General features: G+C 31.3%; 2 protein-coding genes across 2 annotated transcripts; both read left to right on the top strand.

Moving 5' to 3' along the window:
- Window positions 1–9,361: 9,361 nt before the first annotated feature.
- On the top strand, window positions 9,362–12,469 carry LOC132736169 (uncharacterized). Its single transcript, XM_060723258.1, has 4 exons — window positions 9,362–9,518; window positions 10,580–10,666; window positions 11,276–11,386; window positions 12,276–12,469. The coding sequence occupies exons 1-4, from the start codon at window positions 9,362–9,364 to the stop codon at window positions 12,467–12,469; spliced, it is 549 nt and encodes a 182-aa protein (XP_060579241.1).
- A 5,820-nt stretch (window positions 12,470–18,289) lies between these two features.
- On the top strand, window positions 18,290–20,434 carry LOC132736168 (uncharacterized). Its single transcript, XM_060723257.1, has 3 exons — window positions 18,290–18,636; window positions 19,603–19,689; window positions 20,019–20,434. Exons 1-3 carry the CDS (start codon window positions 18,330–18,332, stop codon window positions 20,432–20,434), a joined length of 810 nt encoding a protein of 269 aa, XP_060579240.1. The 5' UTR covers window positions 18,290–18,329.
- Window positions 20,435–21,456: the final 1,022 nt, after the last annotated feature.

The raw sequence follows: 21,456 nt of genomic DNA, 5'->3' as shown, positions 1-21,456 counted from the left end.
AGTGGCAATATTCCGCTTTCTAATCAGGCAAAATAATAAACGTTCCAATTTTTGTAAGGTTCAGATTAATGTTGTTTTCACATTTATTGTTTGATTGAAAAAGTCTAACATTTCTCAATTCTGCGACAGTTTGGATTTCACTGGAGCATTTCTCTGAGTAGTAGCGAGTAATTCGACCACGTGCCGTTGACAGTGTAATCGTTGATTTAGTATCAAAATACAATCCTATACCAAGATTATTGACGATTATTACGTCACAGGACCAATTGTTCGGCACACCTTATAACCATGATAAAACCGTATTGTCAGCCAGTTGTCGTCCATTAATAGTATCCTGTTCCAGAAACATAAAACACATATCCAGCGTCTATACAGGCTAGGTAGCCAACCTGCATCACCGAATCATGCGGTAATGGGTGTGAACCTGTGTGAAGTATCGTTATAAAGATTTTTACAGGTTATATTTTAATGACCCTATATCCAACGAAAGGCGACGTTACTAACGTGCATTTGTTTACAATAGCTAAAAGCACTTCATGACTGTACTGTGTTCTTATATGTTACACTAGTTGCTCAAAATACCAAAAGTATAAGTTATAGAAGGCATGTCTTAGTTTATATTGTTGTATGTAAACGTTTCTACAAATAAAGTGAGATAATCGGTTATCATTTTTAAAAAAAAGATAATTTGTCTGTTTGGCAATCAAAGCAAGTATGTTTTATTTTAAAAGCAAAAATATATTCTTTTAAACAACTTTCATAAATGAAGACACCATGCTATACATATACTTTATTATAAAATACAGACTCAGTGTTATGATATCAAGATTAGATAACTCTTTACATGTTAAGTTGTACAGTTAATGGGATTACTACCCTTTACTTGATTTTCATTAATGCTATGTTATATATATGACCATGCATCTCTGATACCTGGTCATTCTCACTTGAGGTCTGGTCTTAACAACATGTATTAAATAGTTATAAGGGGGCGTCCCTGGCCGAGTGGCTTCAAACCACTTGCCCCTCACCTCTGTGGGTTCGAATCCCGACAGGGAATTTGGATTCTTTTATGTGAGGAAGCTATCCAGCTAGCTTACGGAACGTCGGTGGTTCTACTCAGGTGCCCCCGTTCGTGCCTGAAATAATGCACGGAAGGGCACCTGAGGTCTTCCTCCACCAGTAAAGCTGGAACGTCACGATATGACCTATACTGTGTCGATGTGACGTAAAACCCAAAACAAACAAACAAAAATGGTTATAATAAATAGTAGAATAGTTTGAATCTTGTTATCCATACAACACAAATAAATACAGACAACTTGATATAGATGAATACAGACACAATGAAATAAACAGATACAGACACCATGAAATAGATAAGTGAACTCTCCATGAAATACAAAATGCAGACAAAATGAAGAAGATAAATGCAGACACAATGAAATAGACAAAAATACAGCCATCGTGAAATAAATAAATAAATCAGTCACATGTATTGTTTGTTTGATTTACAATTGATTCTTAAGATATTGTTTCATAAAACACTTATATATATATAAAAACAACAACAACAGTGCAGTGATCTTTACATGCCTGATAGAACGGTGATCCTGTCAACTCTGAAAGCAATGTCCATTTAAAATTGCAGAAATAGGAACGTTTTTCGATAAATATTTCATTAACCAAAAAGCGTGATATCTAAGTTTTTAGTTTTATGTCTCAGCTTCCATACGGCTGTGAGCTGCTGAGCATGTGGGTTTGGAGATAATTGATGACAAAACTTAAGGAGGGGGGATAACTATTCTATTCATTCATTGATATGCTAAAGAATAAATAAATAAAATATTTGGTAATTTATTTACACAATAAAACTTATACAATTTGAAAACTTGACAGACTAGAAAGTAAGTGATGATTTGTTGAATGGTGTGACATGTATAAACAGATCAAAGATTAAGATTATATTGAAAATATCGGGGGAAAACTACGGCATACAAGTCAGGTGATGTTTTACAAATAATTAATAGTATTGTATTTATAATGATTTTACCCTACGATATAAACATAGCGATATTTTAAAGATTTGAAATGGTATATGAAGTTCTGCAATAGATTCATCGACATAGACTGTATCGACATAGACTGTAATAAAATATTTGTTTTCGACAGTTGTCTTCGCAGCTTTATTTTGTTTAGTTGTCGACTATCACAATGACATATAATCTATAATAAACACATATTTTCCAAACTGTACTGAACAATCATTCGTTGATCGTATCGATTAATTCAGGGAATAGACATATACACATACAATGTTGTCACAAATATCAACTTGCATATATATAAAAACACACACATAAATGCAACAAAAATAATTATAAGATTAATTAATGAGTATGTTCTATGTAACCCTTGGATTGCCCATTAAGCTAAAAGCTTATTTCCAATGGGGTCCATTTACGTACAAATTATTACACTAACTTACATAATAATAAATGAATTATAAAGAAGTTAAAATACATGTAAATGACAATTTTCAACAATCAAGACACATTTTTCAATATAGTAAGACAAGTACATTGTACACAAACAAAATGAAATAAATTTCGTTTACACTAAAACATCTCAAGTACAACATAAACATGTTACAAAACCTTATCATAAGTTACACATCAATTTAATAATAAATAAACATATTATTCACTTGTTTATCATTTTCATTACTTAAAAAAAGTTTTACTTTCGCTTTAAATGTTTGGATATTGTCAGTTGATCTAATGTTGTCTGGTAAAGAATTCCAGTCTTTTATGGCATTGTAGAAAAATGTATTTTTAACATAAGTATCATTTTGAGGCAAAACAAAATTAAAATTACTAGATCTTAGATTGGATATTCTACAAACCTTAAACAATTCCTTTAAATACGACGGGCTTTTGTTGTAATAAACTTTATGAATGTGGTTGAGTCTTAACTGTCTAACTCTATCATTGACATTTAATAATTTAAGATCGGACAGAACCTTATTTGTCACCGAAGTCCTAGGAGTGTAGTCTTTTATAAAGCGCACAACCTTTTTTTCAGCTACTTGAAGTTTGTGCTTCAGTGACTTACTCAGTCCTTCGTACCAAGAAGATGAAGAATAATCAAAGTGACACAGCAAAAGGGCAGGACATAACTGTTTCTTTATTTCTTCCGATAAACAATTTTTGTAACGGTATAGAAAATGTAATCTTCCATTCACCTTTGAAAGAATGCTCTTGACAATTTTATCTCCTGATAGGTAACAATCGATATTCAAACCAAGATATTTAACGTCAGACGAAGACTTTATTGTTTGATCATTACATGAATTGGAAAAAAATTGTAGTTTATTAATTTTTGATTTAGAACCAGATAGCATACATTCGGTCTTGCCCAGGTGTACAGATAATTTATTATCAACTAGCCAATCTGAGCATCGTTCCAAGACCTTTCCAAGTTTTTGGGCTATAATTTTTGGATCCTTATGCGAAAATAATATTGTGCTATCATCTGCATATAAAATTAATGTCCACGTTTGCTTTTTAAACAAGTGAGCGTGTTAATTATACATTAATAGCTGGCGTGTATATGTGCGATAATAAACAAAGTTATCAAATACGGAGATTTATTTTCAGATATTATTGCGTTATATTGTTTAGAATACACTGACGAATAATATTCTAATAAACATTGTATATTGTTGCTTGATCTTTATTAAGTTTATTTTGTTCATTTATCATTACAAACAAAAAATGTCAAATTACGCCATGTGCTTACATCGTTGAGATATGTCAAGGAAAACTGCTAACGTAGATGATTTTTTTTATAAAATTTGGCATTGCATGTTTAAGTTTATTTCAATAAATAAATAAATTTATTAATCAAGGGAGACAAGCAATGTGGTTGAGGGGATAACAATCATGTGGTTTATTAAAAAATATTATAAAACAAGATTGCATTTGAGAAAAATGCTATGCCACCGCATTAATACAGCACTAAATAGTAGTGTGCATTAATACAACACTAAATAGTAGTGTAGGAACGGATATTTTTGTTTCTATACAATTGAAGATTGTCATAATGCATAGATCCCTGACCTATCTAATTCTTATCAACAGATTAGTGGTTGAATCTATTGTTAATCCAACAAAAGATCAGAGTAGGAATATATCAATGCACTTGAGTCTTGTTAATTTGGTGGTGAAGGTCATATTTCTCACAGCCTAAATTTCATGACTATATCAAAGGACAACACAGTAAGACACTTTGTTAAAATCTAAGTCAGCTAATATCAAAGTTCACTTTACATCTTAATCTGTGCACATGGTTCAAATTTCATAGCTGTACATCAAAGGACAAGAGAGTAAGTCACATCATCAAAATCTAGATCACCTGATATCAAAGTTCAATTTTACAACTTAAACTGTGCACATGGTCAAAATTTTCATTGCTGTACATCAAAGGATAAGAAAGTAGGTCACTTTCCCTTGGGCAAGGCAAAATTTTGACCTAAGGGTTTTATTCAAACAATCTTGATACAGGTCCACAAAACACATTTCAAGTCAAATATCTAAGCTGTAGCTTTCTCCCATTCAGAAACACATTTGTTTTATTTTTCTGTTTTTACTATGTGTTCATAATGAGAATCACTGCCCCTGGGCAGGGCCAATTTTTTGACACCAAGGGAAAAATTTGAACAACTTTGGTAGAGGACCTATAGATGATATTATATAGCAAACATCAAAGCTCTATGCTTGTACCTTCAAACAAAAATACTTTTTTTTTTTACTATATGTACATAATGAAAATCAATGACCCCCGGGTCGGAACCAATTTTGACCCAAGGGCTATAATTTGAACAATCTTGGTAGAAGTTCACTTCGCAAAGTCTCATGCCATATATTTAACCTCTAGCCTTTGTCAATTCAGAGAAGAAATTTTTTCAAGTTTTAACTTTATTTTTTTTGTTTGTTTTGGGTTTTTACGTCACATCGACACAGTATAGGTCATATCGCGATGTTCCAGCTTTACTGGTGGAGGAAGACCTCAGGTGCCCTCCGTGCATTATTTCAGGCACGAACGGGCACCTGAGTAGAACCACCAACGTCCCGTAAGCTAGCTGGATAGCTTCCTCACATGAAAAGAATCCAAAGTCCCTGTCGGGATTCGAACCCACAGCGGTGAGGGGCAAGTGGTTTGAAGTCAACGACCTTAACCACTCGGCCACGGACGACCCAACATTTTAACTTTATACATTATAAGGAAACTATCGCCTCTGGGGCAGGGCAATTTTAACTCTAGGGGCATACTTAAAACAACTTTAGTAGAGGACCCATGATATTACATACCCAATATAAAATCTCTTAAGCCTTAAAGTACCTTCAGACAAGACATTTTTATTACTATAATGTAATAGTGAAAATCAATGACCCCTAGGGGTGGAGCCAATTTTTGACCGCAGGGCTATAATTTGTACAATCTTGCTAGAGGTTCACTACACAATGTTTCATGCAAAATATCTTAACTCCAGCCTTAATAATATTAGAGAAGATGATTTTTAAATTTTACTATATACATATAAGGAAAACCTATGGCCCCCGGGGCGGGGCTAATTTTGACACTAGAGGCAAAATCTGAACAACTTTGGTAGAGTACCTATAGATTATATCATTTAACAAATATTAGAGCTCTAAGCCTTGTACCTTCAGACAATAAGATTTTTTACTATATGTATATATTGAAAATCAATGACCCCCGGGGTGAGGCCGATTTTGACCCCAGGGCTATAATTTGAACAATCTTGCAAGAGGTTCACTACACAATGTTTCATGCAAATATATCTAACCCTCTATCATTTGTCAATTGTTTTTACTATAAGTTTTACTTTATACATCTAAGGAAAACCAATGACCCCGGGGGCAGGGCCGATTTTGACCCCAGGGCTATAATTTGAACAATCTGGGTAGAAGTCTACCAGACAATGCCTTATGCAAAATATCTAACTCTAGGCCTTTGGGTCTTTACAAGAAGGTATTTTAAGTTTTTACTATATGTACATATAGTGAAACCAATGACCCCCGGGGCGGGGCTGATTTTGACCCCAGGGCTATCATTTGAACAATCTTGGTAAGGGTCTACCAGACAATGCCTTATGCAAAATATCAAGCTCTAGGCCTTTTGGGTCTTTACAAGAGGGTTATTTTACGTTTTTACTATATGTCATATAGTGAAAATCAATGACCCCAGGGCGGGGCCGATTTTGACCCCAGGGCTATAATTTGAACAATCTTGGTAGATGTCTACCAGACAATGCTTTGTGCAAAAATATCTAAGCTCTAGGCCTTTTGGGTCTTTACAAGAAGATTTTTAAATTTATTCTTATAATTCCTTTTGGTTGCCATGGCAACCAGATTTCTGCATGGAATGAAGTTCTTTGAACAACTTTGGAAGCCCTTCACACAAGGATCAATCCTGCCAAGTTTGGTTGAAATTGGACCAGTGGTTTTTCACAAGAAGATTTTTGAAGTTCACTATATAATCTATATAACACACACACACACAAACAAACAAACAAACACACACACACACGCACACACACACAGGTGAATCGCTATATGCCACCGCATCGCAGATGCTGCGGTGGCATAAAAAGTGTTAACCAATGCAAGTTTGAAATTTCTTTTTTTCGTTATTATTGTATAATACGATTGAATTTTTTAGCCAATATCTTCATCTTTATCTTCAATAGCTTTCCTATTTTTCAATGGAAGAAATATACGAAACACGTTTGTATCAATGTTTAGTATTTAGTACTTGGTATTGCTAAAATCGCAACTTTACGAATGAGGATAAGGTTTCATTTACAAGATGAACAAGAAATGGTGGCGTTCAATAAACGCATTCCCCAACAAAGTTATATATTCAGACAATAACTCCATCATTGTACTATTCTTAATTTTAAAAACTTAATCCGGAAATGTTAGGGTTGTGATCCTTCTAATGAGCACAATATATCCTGATATGAAATATTTTTTATTAAACACCGCTCTGATCTGTAGCGACGGGTGTATTTTATGGCCTTCAGTAAAAATTCCCTCTTTTTAATCGGTTAACTTATTTCATAGCGTGTTAGTGTAACAAGCGGTCTTTTGATTTAGCTGAAACAATTTTTAATATTTCTTTTTCAACATTGACAAACAAAATTACAATACATAAATTGTATCCAGGATTTAGTAGAAAGCTTACAGCTAAAATAAAACTCTCTCCCTAAAAGCATTTTAACAATTTATTTTAGTAACAACATATTAAAGCTTTTGTTAATACAGTCCATTATGACTACATATTATTACATCATTTGATGTTTGATTTGAGATTGCGTATACGTCTTCATTTTACGGAAATAGAATATCTTACACAAAAGACTACTATGTATTTTTAGATGTTTAGTAAGGACACGACAGTGTTAATGAACAATTAAACCTGTAGCTTCAAGCTATGATTCAAATATATCATTTCTTCCCGAAACCACGTTTTCCGGTTGCGAAATGCGATTCCCACCCTGTAGCAGAAAATATTCACATGGTGACACACAAGTGCTTGAACAATGCAGTCAAACAAGTTTATCAAATGTCCATAATGTATTTATGCTTGACACTAAACACATCATAAATTGATAATAAGATGTTTAAATGCAAATGCACAGTAATTCGACCAAGTAGGGCAAATTTGAACTTGTGTATCCTAATTGAACGTTATAAGGTTTCCGGCATGTTGCCTTGGTAACGACATTTAATGCAAAAGAAACAAAAACACGCACGTGTAGCAAAAACAGAAAAATTGTAAATGACTCATATTTTGATGCGCTCAAACGTATTACTCTTTTATTTATACACATAATATACAAACCTTTAAACCGAAAATAAAAGGTTAAATAAATATGAACGTACTAATCCGACTACGTATAGAAGTTCGCATATCACGAAATTGACGCTCGAACTTCTTTGAACTGGCTATTTTTACAGCTGTTCATAATCTTAACGCTAAAATTCTATACAATGATTAAGAAATTGAAATCTAATAACCTTGCCATCTGTTTAATGCATTGATTTTCCTTGTAGCAAAATCTTTAAACACAACTTAACACCAATTAATCATTCATAATTATTTATTATCGCGTTTAAGATGCAGATATTAACTTGAAAATATAAGCCTTATTATCTTACTGAACTAACAAAATACTGATAATTAGCGTAGATAACATTTAACAGACATATGTTCACTGTTTCTTTTAAACATAAGGTCCGGACTGAGGAATTTGCAATAATGCAAAGCTTATTGCCAAAAGGTATTTAAGTTTTATATGGCTACAAAACCTTTAAGAATCTAGCAATATTAATTGTTCAAAATTGTATTGTACCAATAGGTTCAAATAATTCAAACGTGAAATGCTTTAAAATAAAATTGTTTTGTCAAAAATATAATTGACGAATGATGTTTGGCCAAATAAACAGGGCTTGATCAATACCATATATACAATACATATATATATAATACAATTGATATATCTTAATGATCGAGCAAACTGGTTGGAAAAACATAATATGATCAAGCCAAGTAGGTTTTTTTTCGTGTCATAAATATGCTCCTAAGGCCATGTCTGGTAGGGTTGCTAAACAGATGAAAAAGATCGTTTCATGATAGCTATATATTTTGTCAAGAAATTTATACGAACAACAACGGGAACAAATCAGATACTTCAGCAAATGGGCGTAAAGACTCAACCACAAGTTTTCAGTAGCTACTAATGTGTAACAATGGTCGCATGTCATACTTATTGTATAATCATGTACAATAAATAAAATAAGAGAAATGGTCTATTATAGTCAAAACATGAACGGTTGCAATATAATACAAAAAAGATCGCAGTATCAACTCAGCATTGTTTTAAACAAATTACGCCTACACAATAAGGAAAATTTATTATGCCTGTTTTTTTTTTCTTTTAATGCATAAAAGTCCGTGTACTGTTTGACTCGAGTAGTGATATTCTGTTCCTCTTCAGAATGCCTTTTGATATACGGGCCTCATTTTCAAACTGACATATTTTCTTTGAATAAATACAGCAGTTTCTCTCACATGGTTCAATCCTGAAAGCTTCTCAGAGTTTGTTGCAACTTTACTAATGAAAATGAGGTTCTCACTGTTATTTGTGTTTATTATTTTCGTTGGAATATATAGTTATAATTTCTCTGAGGCAAGAGAGCCCGTGTGTTCTAAATTTGCATACGAAGAACAGCTTTTAGAGAAAATGATAAGAACTGAAATTAAGGTAGAAACAATGGTGAATGAAATTAAGAATACCGAGGATAAAGTTATCAGTACATTGGGCGACATTAAACGAGCAGTTTCAGATTTTACGGGCATGTTTTCAGACATGAAGGAGAACATAACAGACGACATGTTAAAGAAAAGTGACGAGATAAAAAGGAGAGAAGGTAAAATATAAACACCAGATCTACATTATTAGAAAATTGATACATGTATATTGAAATATTTCTGATGTAATGCGAAAATGACATATATTTAGCATATAATTTACAAATGTTTGTTGTTTGAAGGCTGAATCAATATAACTTAATAGTTCGTATTGCTTTATGCAAACTGAAATGAGAAAATTTGTTATATGATGAATGCGTGGAACATATGAACATATGAAATTTAAAGAAACATTAGCTGTTAAAGACAATTAATTTTATACATCGGTTACTTTAAATTTACCTAAAATGTGTATGTTTATAGACAGTAGAATATGGCATAAATGTTATTGCCGCAAACTTATGTTCTATTATAAGTTTTCTTAACCCGTCTCATTTCGAAACGAAACATATAAAAACAATATTATAAACATAAATCAATAAAAAGTAAAAGCAAGTGAAAACGAAATCATGTATAAATATAACAACATTAAAAAAGTAATTTTTATATGGACATTATTTTTTTTTTATAATATTGATTGATAATTAACAAGATCTTGCTAAACAATTTGCTTGTACGAGCATAAACATGTATAAAATTTATAAAAAAAATACATCAGTTAATTGTTGCCGTTCTGCCCTTTTCTGACGTGTGTTTATCTTTAGTTCTTTCTATTTGTTGCACCAAAGAACACTGCTGTATTTTCAATTATGTTTGCGATGTTCATGTTTGTTTGTTTGTATACTTCTGGTCTATACAAAACATGAATAACAGTGAACATTTATGTTAATACGAATATACCAAAACAAACAAATTTCCATGAAGGAAACTCGTCACATTGATTTTTCTTAATAGGGAACATATTCCCTGATTTTTATTACATTTATTCTATATTGAATAACGTTATGAAATGGCTATTTTATCAGCCAAAAGAACATTGAAATTTTATTATAGCATGTGACCGAGGAAAATCAAAATATTTATTACTTTCTGCTGACAGTTCATATGCAAACATACTAACATAAAAAATACTTATTGAACTTTGGTTACTGTTAATAATTTAACTTTGATACTTTTACAGACTCCTTCAAGAAATTGTTTGAGGAGACAAGAACAAACCTCACGAGTGACATGGAAGCTAAAAGAGAAGAACTTACTCAACTACAAGGTATTGTTTCGCATTTCTCTTCTATGTGATGATTGTTTCCCAAATTTTGTTTTCATTTTATGATTCAGTTGGTTTTATGATTTAGTTGGATCTTTTGAAGTTTATTCACGTACAATATTTTATCAATTATCAGTTTAAATATGTTATATTTGACTAACCTGTTGCTGTTACTATAGACTAGTCCTTCCTATCATCGTTAAACATATCTAATTACTTGTATAACTTCTCATTTTGAATACATTTCCTCATCTTTATTTTACATATATAATCCTTTAATATGAATATTTTATTCCCTTTATATTATATTCTACGTCAGAAAATGGCTACCACGTTAGCCAATAAAAATTCATGACAAAAAAATGAAATTTTTTTATAGAAGGAGAGCAAGGAAAATAAAAACAATGTTAGAATGCATGTTGTTTTGCTTCCTCAAAAGTAACACAAGTGTCTATGTAAAAATATATTTCGATTTAAGTTTCGTATTATCAATCTAGTTGGTGCGTCAGCAAGACTTTCTGCAAACAGTTCATATGTACACATAATAACACATATAATACTTATTGAAATTTGATAACCGTTAGTAATTGTACTTTGATATTACTTTTACAGGATCCTTCAAGAACTTATTTGATGAGACAAAAACCAACCTCACGAGTGACATGGAAGCTAAAAAAGAAGAACTTACTCAACTTCAGGGTAGTTTTCCCATTTCTCTTACAAGTGATGATAATTTTCCAAAACTGTGATTCATAAATTTTATTTAACAAAATAAATCCCAAACAGTGATTTTATCGCTCAATAACATCACTGTTTGAAGTTCGGATGTGAGGAATTATATCACGAGGGCGTTGCCCGAGTGATATAATGATGCGCATCCGAACGACAAACAGTGATGTTATCAAGCGATAAAATCACTGTTTGGGATATATTATTTCGATTCTAACACGACATCATCAAATAAATGCTGCCGTACCTGATATTAGGCAACATTGCGCCTCATTTGTTTCCGTACTTATTTTCAGCGCGTTGGATTTTTGGTGGTTATGTCACGTGTATAATGATTACGTCACATGTCTAAATACAGAACGTCAAACTGTGCTTCTGTTGCATAATTACACACACTTTCGGTTCTTCTATGTTAAATAGGGAAAAATGAGGGTCGTGTAAGAATTGATTATAATTATGATATTCAATTGGTTGTTTTAAAGTGCATTCACGTTCTAATAATACATCAATAATCAGTTTAAAATATTAAGAACTTGTTCAACTAGCATGTTTCTGTTACTATCAACTAGTACTGCAAATCATCCTTAAACCGATTCAATTACGGGTATATATTCTAGTTTTGAATTCAGATCATCTTTTATTGGCAAAAGTGTTTGTATTATAGCTCTAAAAATATCATGTTTTACACAGATATTCTTAAGATATTTCCCACACGCTTATTGAATTCCAAATTAAAATCAGGAAGTCTTGCTATTCTTTATATTTAACCATCGACGATTGATAAGCATTAAAATTCTTAATAACCAGATATACAAACAAATATTAAATCATAACGAAACAATTGTAAGAAACATGTACTTACTTTACTATTTTCTATACTCAGGAAACCTCGAACGACCCCCGATCGCTTTCCATGCACATCACGTGAAAGATTTGGTTCTTGATACTACAAATGAGATTGTTATATTTACGAAAAGTGTGATAAACGAGGGAACAGGTTACGATACTTCTACTGGGATTTTTACTGCGCCCGATGGAGGACTGTACCAGTTTATTGTTCATACTTGTTACTTATGATACAAAATATGCTTTTATTTGGTCTGGTGTTCGGAAGATAACGTTATTGCAGCAAGTTCAAACTATGATGAGGATTATTACACCTGTAGTACTGTTGGAGCAATAGTAAGAGTAAAACCGGGAGAAAAAGTTTGGGTCAAATCAACATCGTCAAGTTCTAACCGCCGGCTACGACAAGGCACACATAGTATGAACACATTCAGTGGAGTACTTGTCAATAATTGAATGAATCAATCATTCAACTTTTTTATATGACATTATATGAGATAATCGTATATCTGATATTTTTATACAAATATTCATCTGAGGAAGAATATATTTTGATAACCAATCTTAAATTGCTGTGTTTATCAGTAAACATATACAACTATATTGTTGCGTTTTCAATTAAATATGGCATGTACACATTTGTTCTTTTTGTATGTTTTTTCTCTTGGCACACAATATCATCTGATGAATTTTATGCGTTATTACATGATGGATACCCAGAAACATCAATATTATAAACTAAGTCTTAATCCTTACTTTGAAGCACTGTGCACCAACTGATAATTTTCTGCAAAAAGTTTGTTATAGTATATTTTACAATGTAACTAGATATAAAATATTCAATGTTTAAATGAGCTTTGGAAGGAAGCAATGATATTTGTGTGTGTCAGGATGTTGTTGCAATGACAAATAAGTCTTCATAATAACCTTAATGTAATAAGCAAATTTTACAGCAAAAACAATGTTAGAAAATTATTATGAAATAATGAAGAACACTTACATTTTTTGAAAGTATCGTTTGGAATTTCATATTCTTTTTTTTTATGTTAAAATAATAATCAAATACCCGTGGCAGTTTTGCGACTCATTGAAAATGGGTTTTCACGGTTGTTCATATATTATGCCGTGAGGTCGTTTGCGTTATACAGAACATAACAGACAAACCAGAAATTTTATTACTTGGTTTAGGAATAACAAGCTCATCACCATATTACACATACAAAAACATCATATTACACATGACCAATTGACATTGTAATATCGGCTTCATGTTTCTCGGGCCGAGAACCCATAATATAATGCATAAATGACACATGACATTGTAATATCTTCTATATGTCCCTGGGGGGCGAGAACCCAGAAAGCAACAGTGTGTGTTTTATACGTTTATTCACTACGAGCGACTATTGTACACTACTTGGTATTTAAGAGGCTGATACAGTGGCTATGTAACATGATACATATATTTACATGATCATATATTGTATGGATTTTACAACAATGAACATATCATGATATAAAAACTAAAATATCTTTGTTTTATGAAAATGTGAGAAATGTTTTAATGAGACAAGAAAAATACTTAAAAAAGGCATTTCAAATACATTCTCGATAATACCAAAGAATTTGTCTATCTTTATCATACTTTATGTTATTTAGCTTCAATACATCTTTCATACTTAAGAAATTCGGTAATGCCTATCAATTACAATCCACAAAAAGAAATCTAAAATTTTAATGAAAAGTGATTGAAACAAATGAAGGGGAATAACTTATGTAACTTTACATAACAAATATTTGTGCATTACTTCCCTTTAATAATGTATGATCAATAACAATAATTGACTTCATTTCTTCATGATAAATGAAAATACGTTAAAATTAGTTTACTGATTTTTAACTTTACTTTATACAGACATAGTAAAGACGCGCCTAAATGTCAAGCCTATATACCTCAAGAGTAAAAATGAAAGAACTTTTCTTTTTTCTGTGTGTTTTAAAAGAAATATATAATCGTGTAGCTTCATTACTAAATATTTTTAACTATTTGAAATAATGATTTTATACTCGACAGAGGCTCGCTTTAACTTGTCAATTTAGTATTGAACCTACACTCTTTCAATACCCCGTATATATTTATGTAATAATACATTTATTTATAAAATAATTTGTATATTTATTAGTAAGTAAATAAGTAAGTAAATATCTTATCTTCGTGACATATGCATCTCTGTTACAATACATATCTACAAGAAAAAAGAAACATAACGCCCGGTCCAATGGGCCTATAAGTCAGCAGAAATCATTATATAATGCCGTCATTATGTATTTACATATATAATATAGATTGTTTTCAAATACCATTTAAGTCATTTTTATATATCTAACTTAAGAAGAGCGATTAGTAAATAAGATTTATGATTCTTGATTATAGTTTAAGGGGTATGTTTCGCAATTCTTTTGTGGTATATTATCGCATTTGAGCTGTCCCCGAATCATTAATATCAAAATCTTTAAGACACGACATCGAAAAAAGGGAAAGAAAGAAAAAGGGTCTTCATTTTAAAGATTCTAGTTGTTCATGTAAAATGATTCCGCTAATTATTACACACATTTCATGTAGCTGGTAGCTGTTTGTTTGTGTTTTTCTTTTCTTTTTTCATCTCTCATTCTCCCATGATAATGATAATAATTAATTTTCCTCTTAGAAATATCTTAAAAACATTTTTGAACTGTGTAGAAATTTATTGAATAAAACCATGTCATATGTTAAATTAACAAATATTCACTACTGTTATGTATACTCATGTGTTATATTGTATGTAACTTGAGTTAATAAAGATATGTTCTGTTAAAAAAAAATACTACACTTTGCTAATAACAAAAATTAAATGGAATAAATTGAATGAAGGATAGGTGTTATTTCTGTCTAATATTACAAAGGGGTACACGTATTTTGATATGCTTGAATAAATAACGATAACGGTATCTTCAACTATAGTTAATAAAACTCTCACAGTAATTGTAAATAGTGCATATGGCAATTTACAGTCAAGACATAAATAAATCATCTGGATTACATTACATTCTAATCATATCGTATAAAATTTAGTTCGTCTTTCATAAGTGAATAGTATTTGCTTCAAATGCAGAACATAAAAGAACGTCTGTGGAGATAAGCAATTACAACAAATTTGAGCAATATTCTAGGAAGTTCACAGATTAAATGTTTTTACAATCGTATGCAAGGTAAACAAAGTCTTGTGAGAGAAAACTATGTTCAGAAATATATTTTATCTATATGGTGCACTATAAGACGAAATGCTTTTCGTCTTAGTCGTTGTTTGAGGGTCAAAATCATTATAGCCTCTATTCAACCATTTCTCCTACCGGTATTTAGCGGCCAGTTTCTATTGAAAGTGCCAATATACCGCTTCTAAACTGGCTATATAATAAACGTTCATATTCTGTAAGATTCATATTTATGTAGATTTCATAATCATTGTTTGATTTAAGGGGTCGATTAGTTCTCATTCTGCAACAGTTTTGATTTCACTTGACTATTTCTCAGAGTAGAAGTAAGTAATTATATCACGTGCCGCCGACAGTATAATCGTCAAAAACTTCTTTTTAATTCAATGTTATCGAACGATTTGTTTAAAGTCACTGGAACAATAGATGTTCTCCGGAACTCGGTACATGTGACTTTTTCCCAGGTATTCCGTAGACCTGTACCAAACTTACCGTTATAGTTTCATGGTGCACAATCCGTCACAGTACATTAGTCAACCTGTTGCGTTATTATCGAAACTGTAACTGTAAGAGAACCGTATTAATGCCAATTTCACAATAGTTATCACATTCTCTGCAGTCCTTTTTAAGTCTTTTTTAAGTTAATATAAAAACCATCTAACTTTCTTATTGGGGTGTATAAAATACAGTTACTCATAACCAGACCATCAGTACATCTATTTTGATTGTAGTTTCTTCTTGACTTTTATTTTAATTATAACAAACTCTTAAAACATAATTCGAACCCTATCAAATTTATGTATGTAGTTTCTAAAGGGGTAAAACAATATTCCTTTTAAAAGCATAATGTGTCTTTAAAGTTACATTTGATAAATTTCATAAAAAACTAAATAGCGACGTTTCATTAATAAATTGGGATTTATATCGACTCCAGGTCTTATTTTGGTGTCCAGACAACCAACATGTGTTTTATCAGCATAAAAATAGGTAACCTCATTGTGGCGAAAAGGGAAGTACAATTTCTGTTTGCATGAGAAACTCCGCCTTCGGATCATCCGTACATCAATATTAAACCAACAATCATGACTATAAGTTGCAGTCCTATTTTAACGGTATATTTCCGCCTTGTAACGGATGTTTTCATACAAATTTAATCTTTTTACGAGATTTTTACTTTTACTAAACCCAAGATTTTAGGCACCGTGAAGCTTAAACGGTTAAAGTGTGTTTCCACAAGAAAATATCACATTTGCTGTGTTCCGGATAGCATGTATAAAAATGTGACGTAGCGCATGCACGAGCTCATTATAGTCTTCATTTGCATGTTAAAATTCGTATACGAACTTTAGTGTTACAGTGGGGTTTCCCGTTTAAAATCCTAATTTATGAACAATATTTGATGAGATTTATAACAAGACTTTTAAACAGGTTAATGAAACTGTAGAATGTTTGATTTTTAGGCCGACGGCAAAATATTTTTACATATTTATTTAATGTAGCTTTAAGTAATTTTCCAATTTATAGGCAAAAGAAAAAAAAAACATACAGGTGTTAAGAAATAGAAAAAAATGTATTTGACTTATATTGTAATGCAAATCATTCGGCGGCATACAAACGTTTGACTTTTCTATTAATGTAAAAAAAAATTACGTAGTTATCCGTTCGCACATGACAATGTGAAATTAACGTACGGAATTCTGTGAAATGGCTATATCCTAACTTCCTAAAAACAATTTACGCTTGAATTATGTATAACGATTAAATAATTGAAACCCATATGTTTAAACAGAATTTTCCATGAAACCATGGCAAATTTCTTAACAAAGCGGTTAAGATAAAAACATACCTTGAACATCTAGGCCCAATAATCATGACGAACTAATAAAATGATAATTAGGATAGATAACATTTAAATTTGAGACATACAGATTTTAAAAGGTCCTGGAAGAGGGTTTGAAATAAAGCTAGTAATATTTTATTGCAAAATGTTTTTTTTAAAGTTCATTTGTCAGTCATTCCTTGGGGTCGGTTTGAACTTTTATACAAAAAGTAAACCAGTTACCTTTTTAATGAAATATTTGAGGTGTAAATAAATCAGTTAGTAAATGACCATGATCATGACTGTTCTTGAAACTTATGGAAACGAGCAAAATAACAACATATGCCAATCAGCAGCTATAAACAGTAAATTCAGCCTGCATACTATATATAAATAGAGGTATTCCGATAGAAGACAAATGAAAAAAGGTCACGTATTATGATGTTCGTACACGGGCATAACATAGTCTCCATCAGAAACCAATATAGATTATTTGAATCATTTAAAGTAAATTGTAACAATAATATAATACACTTATGATGTTCTAAGATGAACAATTTAGTTATGTCTCAATTTATCACATACTCTTACGCTTCGCTAGTTACAAAAACTTTAAAAAAGCTTGCAGTAATTCTTCAAAATTGTATTGTACAGTTTGAAATGAACTTTTTTTTCTCACAAAAACTGAAAGACGAAGGCCGCTTTAATAAAAAATATTTAATTCTGCCTATACTAATATATTATGGCTGTTTTTGTTAATTGCATATGGGCAAACATGACCCGAGTTTTGAGATTTTATTTTTTTCAGAAAATATATTGTGACATAAAATATCAAATGAACTATGATACCTATAAATGTTTCTCCAGTTTTGATCTCCATGCAGTTGTGCTAAAATATTCATATACGGGCCTCATATTCATACATACAAGTTTTTTTTTTATAAATAAATAAAACAGTTTCGCTAAAGGGTTTAATCCAGAAAGCTTCTCAGATTTTATGTTGGAACTGTCTTCTTCAAAATGAGATTTTCAATGTTATTTGTGTTTGTTATTGTCGTTGGAATATATAGTTATAATTTTTCTGAGGCTAGAGAGCCTGTATGTTCTAAATTTGCATACGAAGAACAGCTTTTAGAGAAAATGATTAGGACTGAAATTAAGGTAGAAACAATGGTGAATGAAATTAAGAAAACTGAGGATAATATCATCAGTACATTAGGTGACATTAAACAAACAGTTGCTGATTTTACGGACATGTTTGCCGATATGAGAGGGAACATAACGGACGAGATGTTAAAGAGAGGCGAAGAGATCAAAAGGAGAGAAGGTATAAAAAAATAAATCAAATAAAATATACATTTCTAACAACAAATTTAATCTCTTAAATGCTAAGTTAAAGATAAACAATTGTATTTTTGTGGTATCTAAATCAACGGAGCTAAACGATGAATTTTAAATATATAATGTTAATTGGGTAACTCCCCCCCCCCTCCCTAGCGTGACAGCTCCAAACTTATGAGATTTATTTCTTGGAAAATTCTCGTGCTTTTTACACTGAATTACAGCTTTTGTATACACCCCCTCTTTTACATATTGTATTTAACGTTTATTTGCTGAGCTTAATTCATTGCATTGTTTTATAATTGTGTAAATAAGTTGTTATTTTACTATTCTACCCGACCAATTATATTTCACAGTTCAATTGGTGTTGTTTCTTCTCGTAATGATGTACTAAAATCAATGTACTAAAGAACTATCTTCGAAATGGCACCCTTTCAGGAGATGTATTAACATGTTATTAATAACCGAAACAGTTAAAATACAATAAGGAATAAACTTAATACTTTGTGCATGTTTCTAATAATGTATAAATTTGTAATTGTTGGTTATATAGATGAACATTCATTGTATATCTTAATAACTATTTTGATTTGTTAATTTGAGTCAAATCGAGACAAAAAAGTACAAACAATATATTTCTGCAATATATAACTTTCTGTAAACTATATACAATGAATATAACTATAAATAATGCAAAATTGACATTTAATGTACAAGTTTCTACAAACAATGACACATAATCTTTTTCATTAAATGTTTTTAAACAATAACCAGAGCATGCAATGAATGACATTAAAATAATAAATGATACACGCTTTACTTTTTTTATTTCCAAGGGATACCGAAATTATAGCAGCTATAGAGATAGGATCCTTAGTAGAAAACTTACGAACTTAATACCCTTGGACTTTAGTTAGATATGATTGAATAGAATTTTCATACTTTATTTCAGAATCGTTCAAAACATTATTTGAGGAAACAAGAAAAACCCTGACTAGTGGCATCGAGGCTGAAAAAGAGAAAATTATTCAACTCCAAGGTATTGTTACCTTTTGTATATCAATTGCGTTTGATATTTATTTATCTACAGCGGATCATAGCAAATTAAATTTTTGCTAACTTGACTCATTTTTTATCTTAGTAAATCACATGGTCAATAATATATAACAAACAATGTTACTCCATATGTACATTTCTAACTCTCATAAGACGTCCAAATAATTTTGTTGAAATTCACACATTCTAGTTTTTAATTATTTAAACTCTACAGATACTGGCCGAATATAAATACAAGGTTGTGTTGCTTGCATAGGCCCTTTGAGTTAGATATTTTAGATATAAAATGCAAAATATTATTTCTATTCTCAGGAAAACTCGAACAACCTCCAGTCGCATTCTACGCACATCACTTGAAAGACATGCTTCTTGATACTACAGATGAGATTCTCATATTCGAGAAGACATTCACAAACGAGGGAACAGGTTACGACACGTCTACGGGATTGTTCACAGCACCTGTTGGAGGACTGTACCAGTTTGTTATTCATACATGTGCTTATAAAGGAAAACATTCCTATCTTGGACTGGTATTGGAAGGTAACGTTATTGCAGCAGATGCTAACTATGGTGATGAATCGTATGGCTGTAATAATTTTGGTGCAATAGTAAGAGTAAAGTTAGGATCAAAAATTTGGGTCAAATCCCATCGTCAGGTTCTAACCGCCAGCTTTAATCAAAGCGGATATAGGTTCAACACATTTAGTGGACTACTAGTGAATAACTGAATTAAAAATCAACAAATCAACCTTGATGAACTTATTTCACCTGATGTAAAAACGTTAATATTTTGGTGTAAAGTATTGCAATTGATTAAGAGACTCATAAACACATCAGGTTCAGAATATGATTTGTCTGTTTGTATTAAAAGCTGCATGCAGAGATATTTTAAATAAAATCAAAATTGTGAAAGTATACTAACATTTTAAACAGTTAAAGGGCTCAAGAAGCATGAAATAGTTGACATATTATATGTGACAAATTACTAATTTTGCAGTTTTTGTCATCATATTTTCACTGCGTGACTAGGTTAGTAAGGGCGGTTTTGTTTTGCATATTTTGGCCACTTTTGGTAATTTACATGGATTGTAGGTGCCGTTTGGATTTGTAAAGTACTTTCTTTGTTCACTTTACAATACCGAACATTTTCAAAATTTTCATGAAAATCAGTATGGATCTGGATACATTCTGCTTTACACCATATGAATTCTATCTGACATTGTTTCATATTTTCAATAAAAGCAATGTGGTCTTAATACAGTGAAAAGCACATTGATATGTTGTTAATGTTCACGGCCAAATTCTAGGTCATTAATTTCTCAGACAAAAAGCCCTTCACGAATATTGCGAACTGGTTAGAGATTAGTTTCATGAGCGATTTGGTAGTCATTACAACGTTAAAGATGAAGAATTATAATATTCAACATTTAGGAACGCTTGAAAAGCAATCGAATTTCTTTTGCTGTTAAAATATCAACATCACCCTTATGATATTTGTTTTGTAAGTTATAAACATTGTATATAAACTAAATGAAATAAATGTTCATGCAGGCTGTGTCCTTATATCCCTGTTATAAAGTAAGAATACTTGTTTTGGTATAACAGCTAAACACTTTTAACAAGAATCATCTTTTCAGATCCATTATTTTTTAAAAAAGGTTCCAGACAATAATACGTTGAATATATTAAATTGTATAATAATACGTCTAACTTTTTTATTTATTGTGGTAGAAAATAGGCAACATTTAAG

This window comes from Ruditapes philippinarum, unplaced genomic scaffold (genome assembly GCF_026571515.1).
Source record: "Ruditapes philippinarum isolate M1 unplaced genomic scaffold, ASM2657151v2 ctg10780_1_1_1_1, whole genome shotgun sequence".
NCBI classification, from domain to species: Eukaryota; Metazoa; Mollusca; class Bivalvia; order Venerida; family Veneridae; genus Ruditapes; species Ruditapes philippinarum.
Note: the sequence above shows the minus strand (reverse complement) of the source record. Positions and strands in the feature narration are given on the sequence as shown.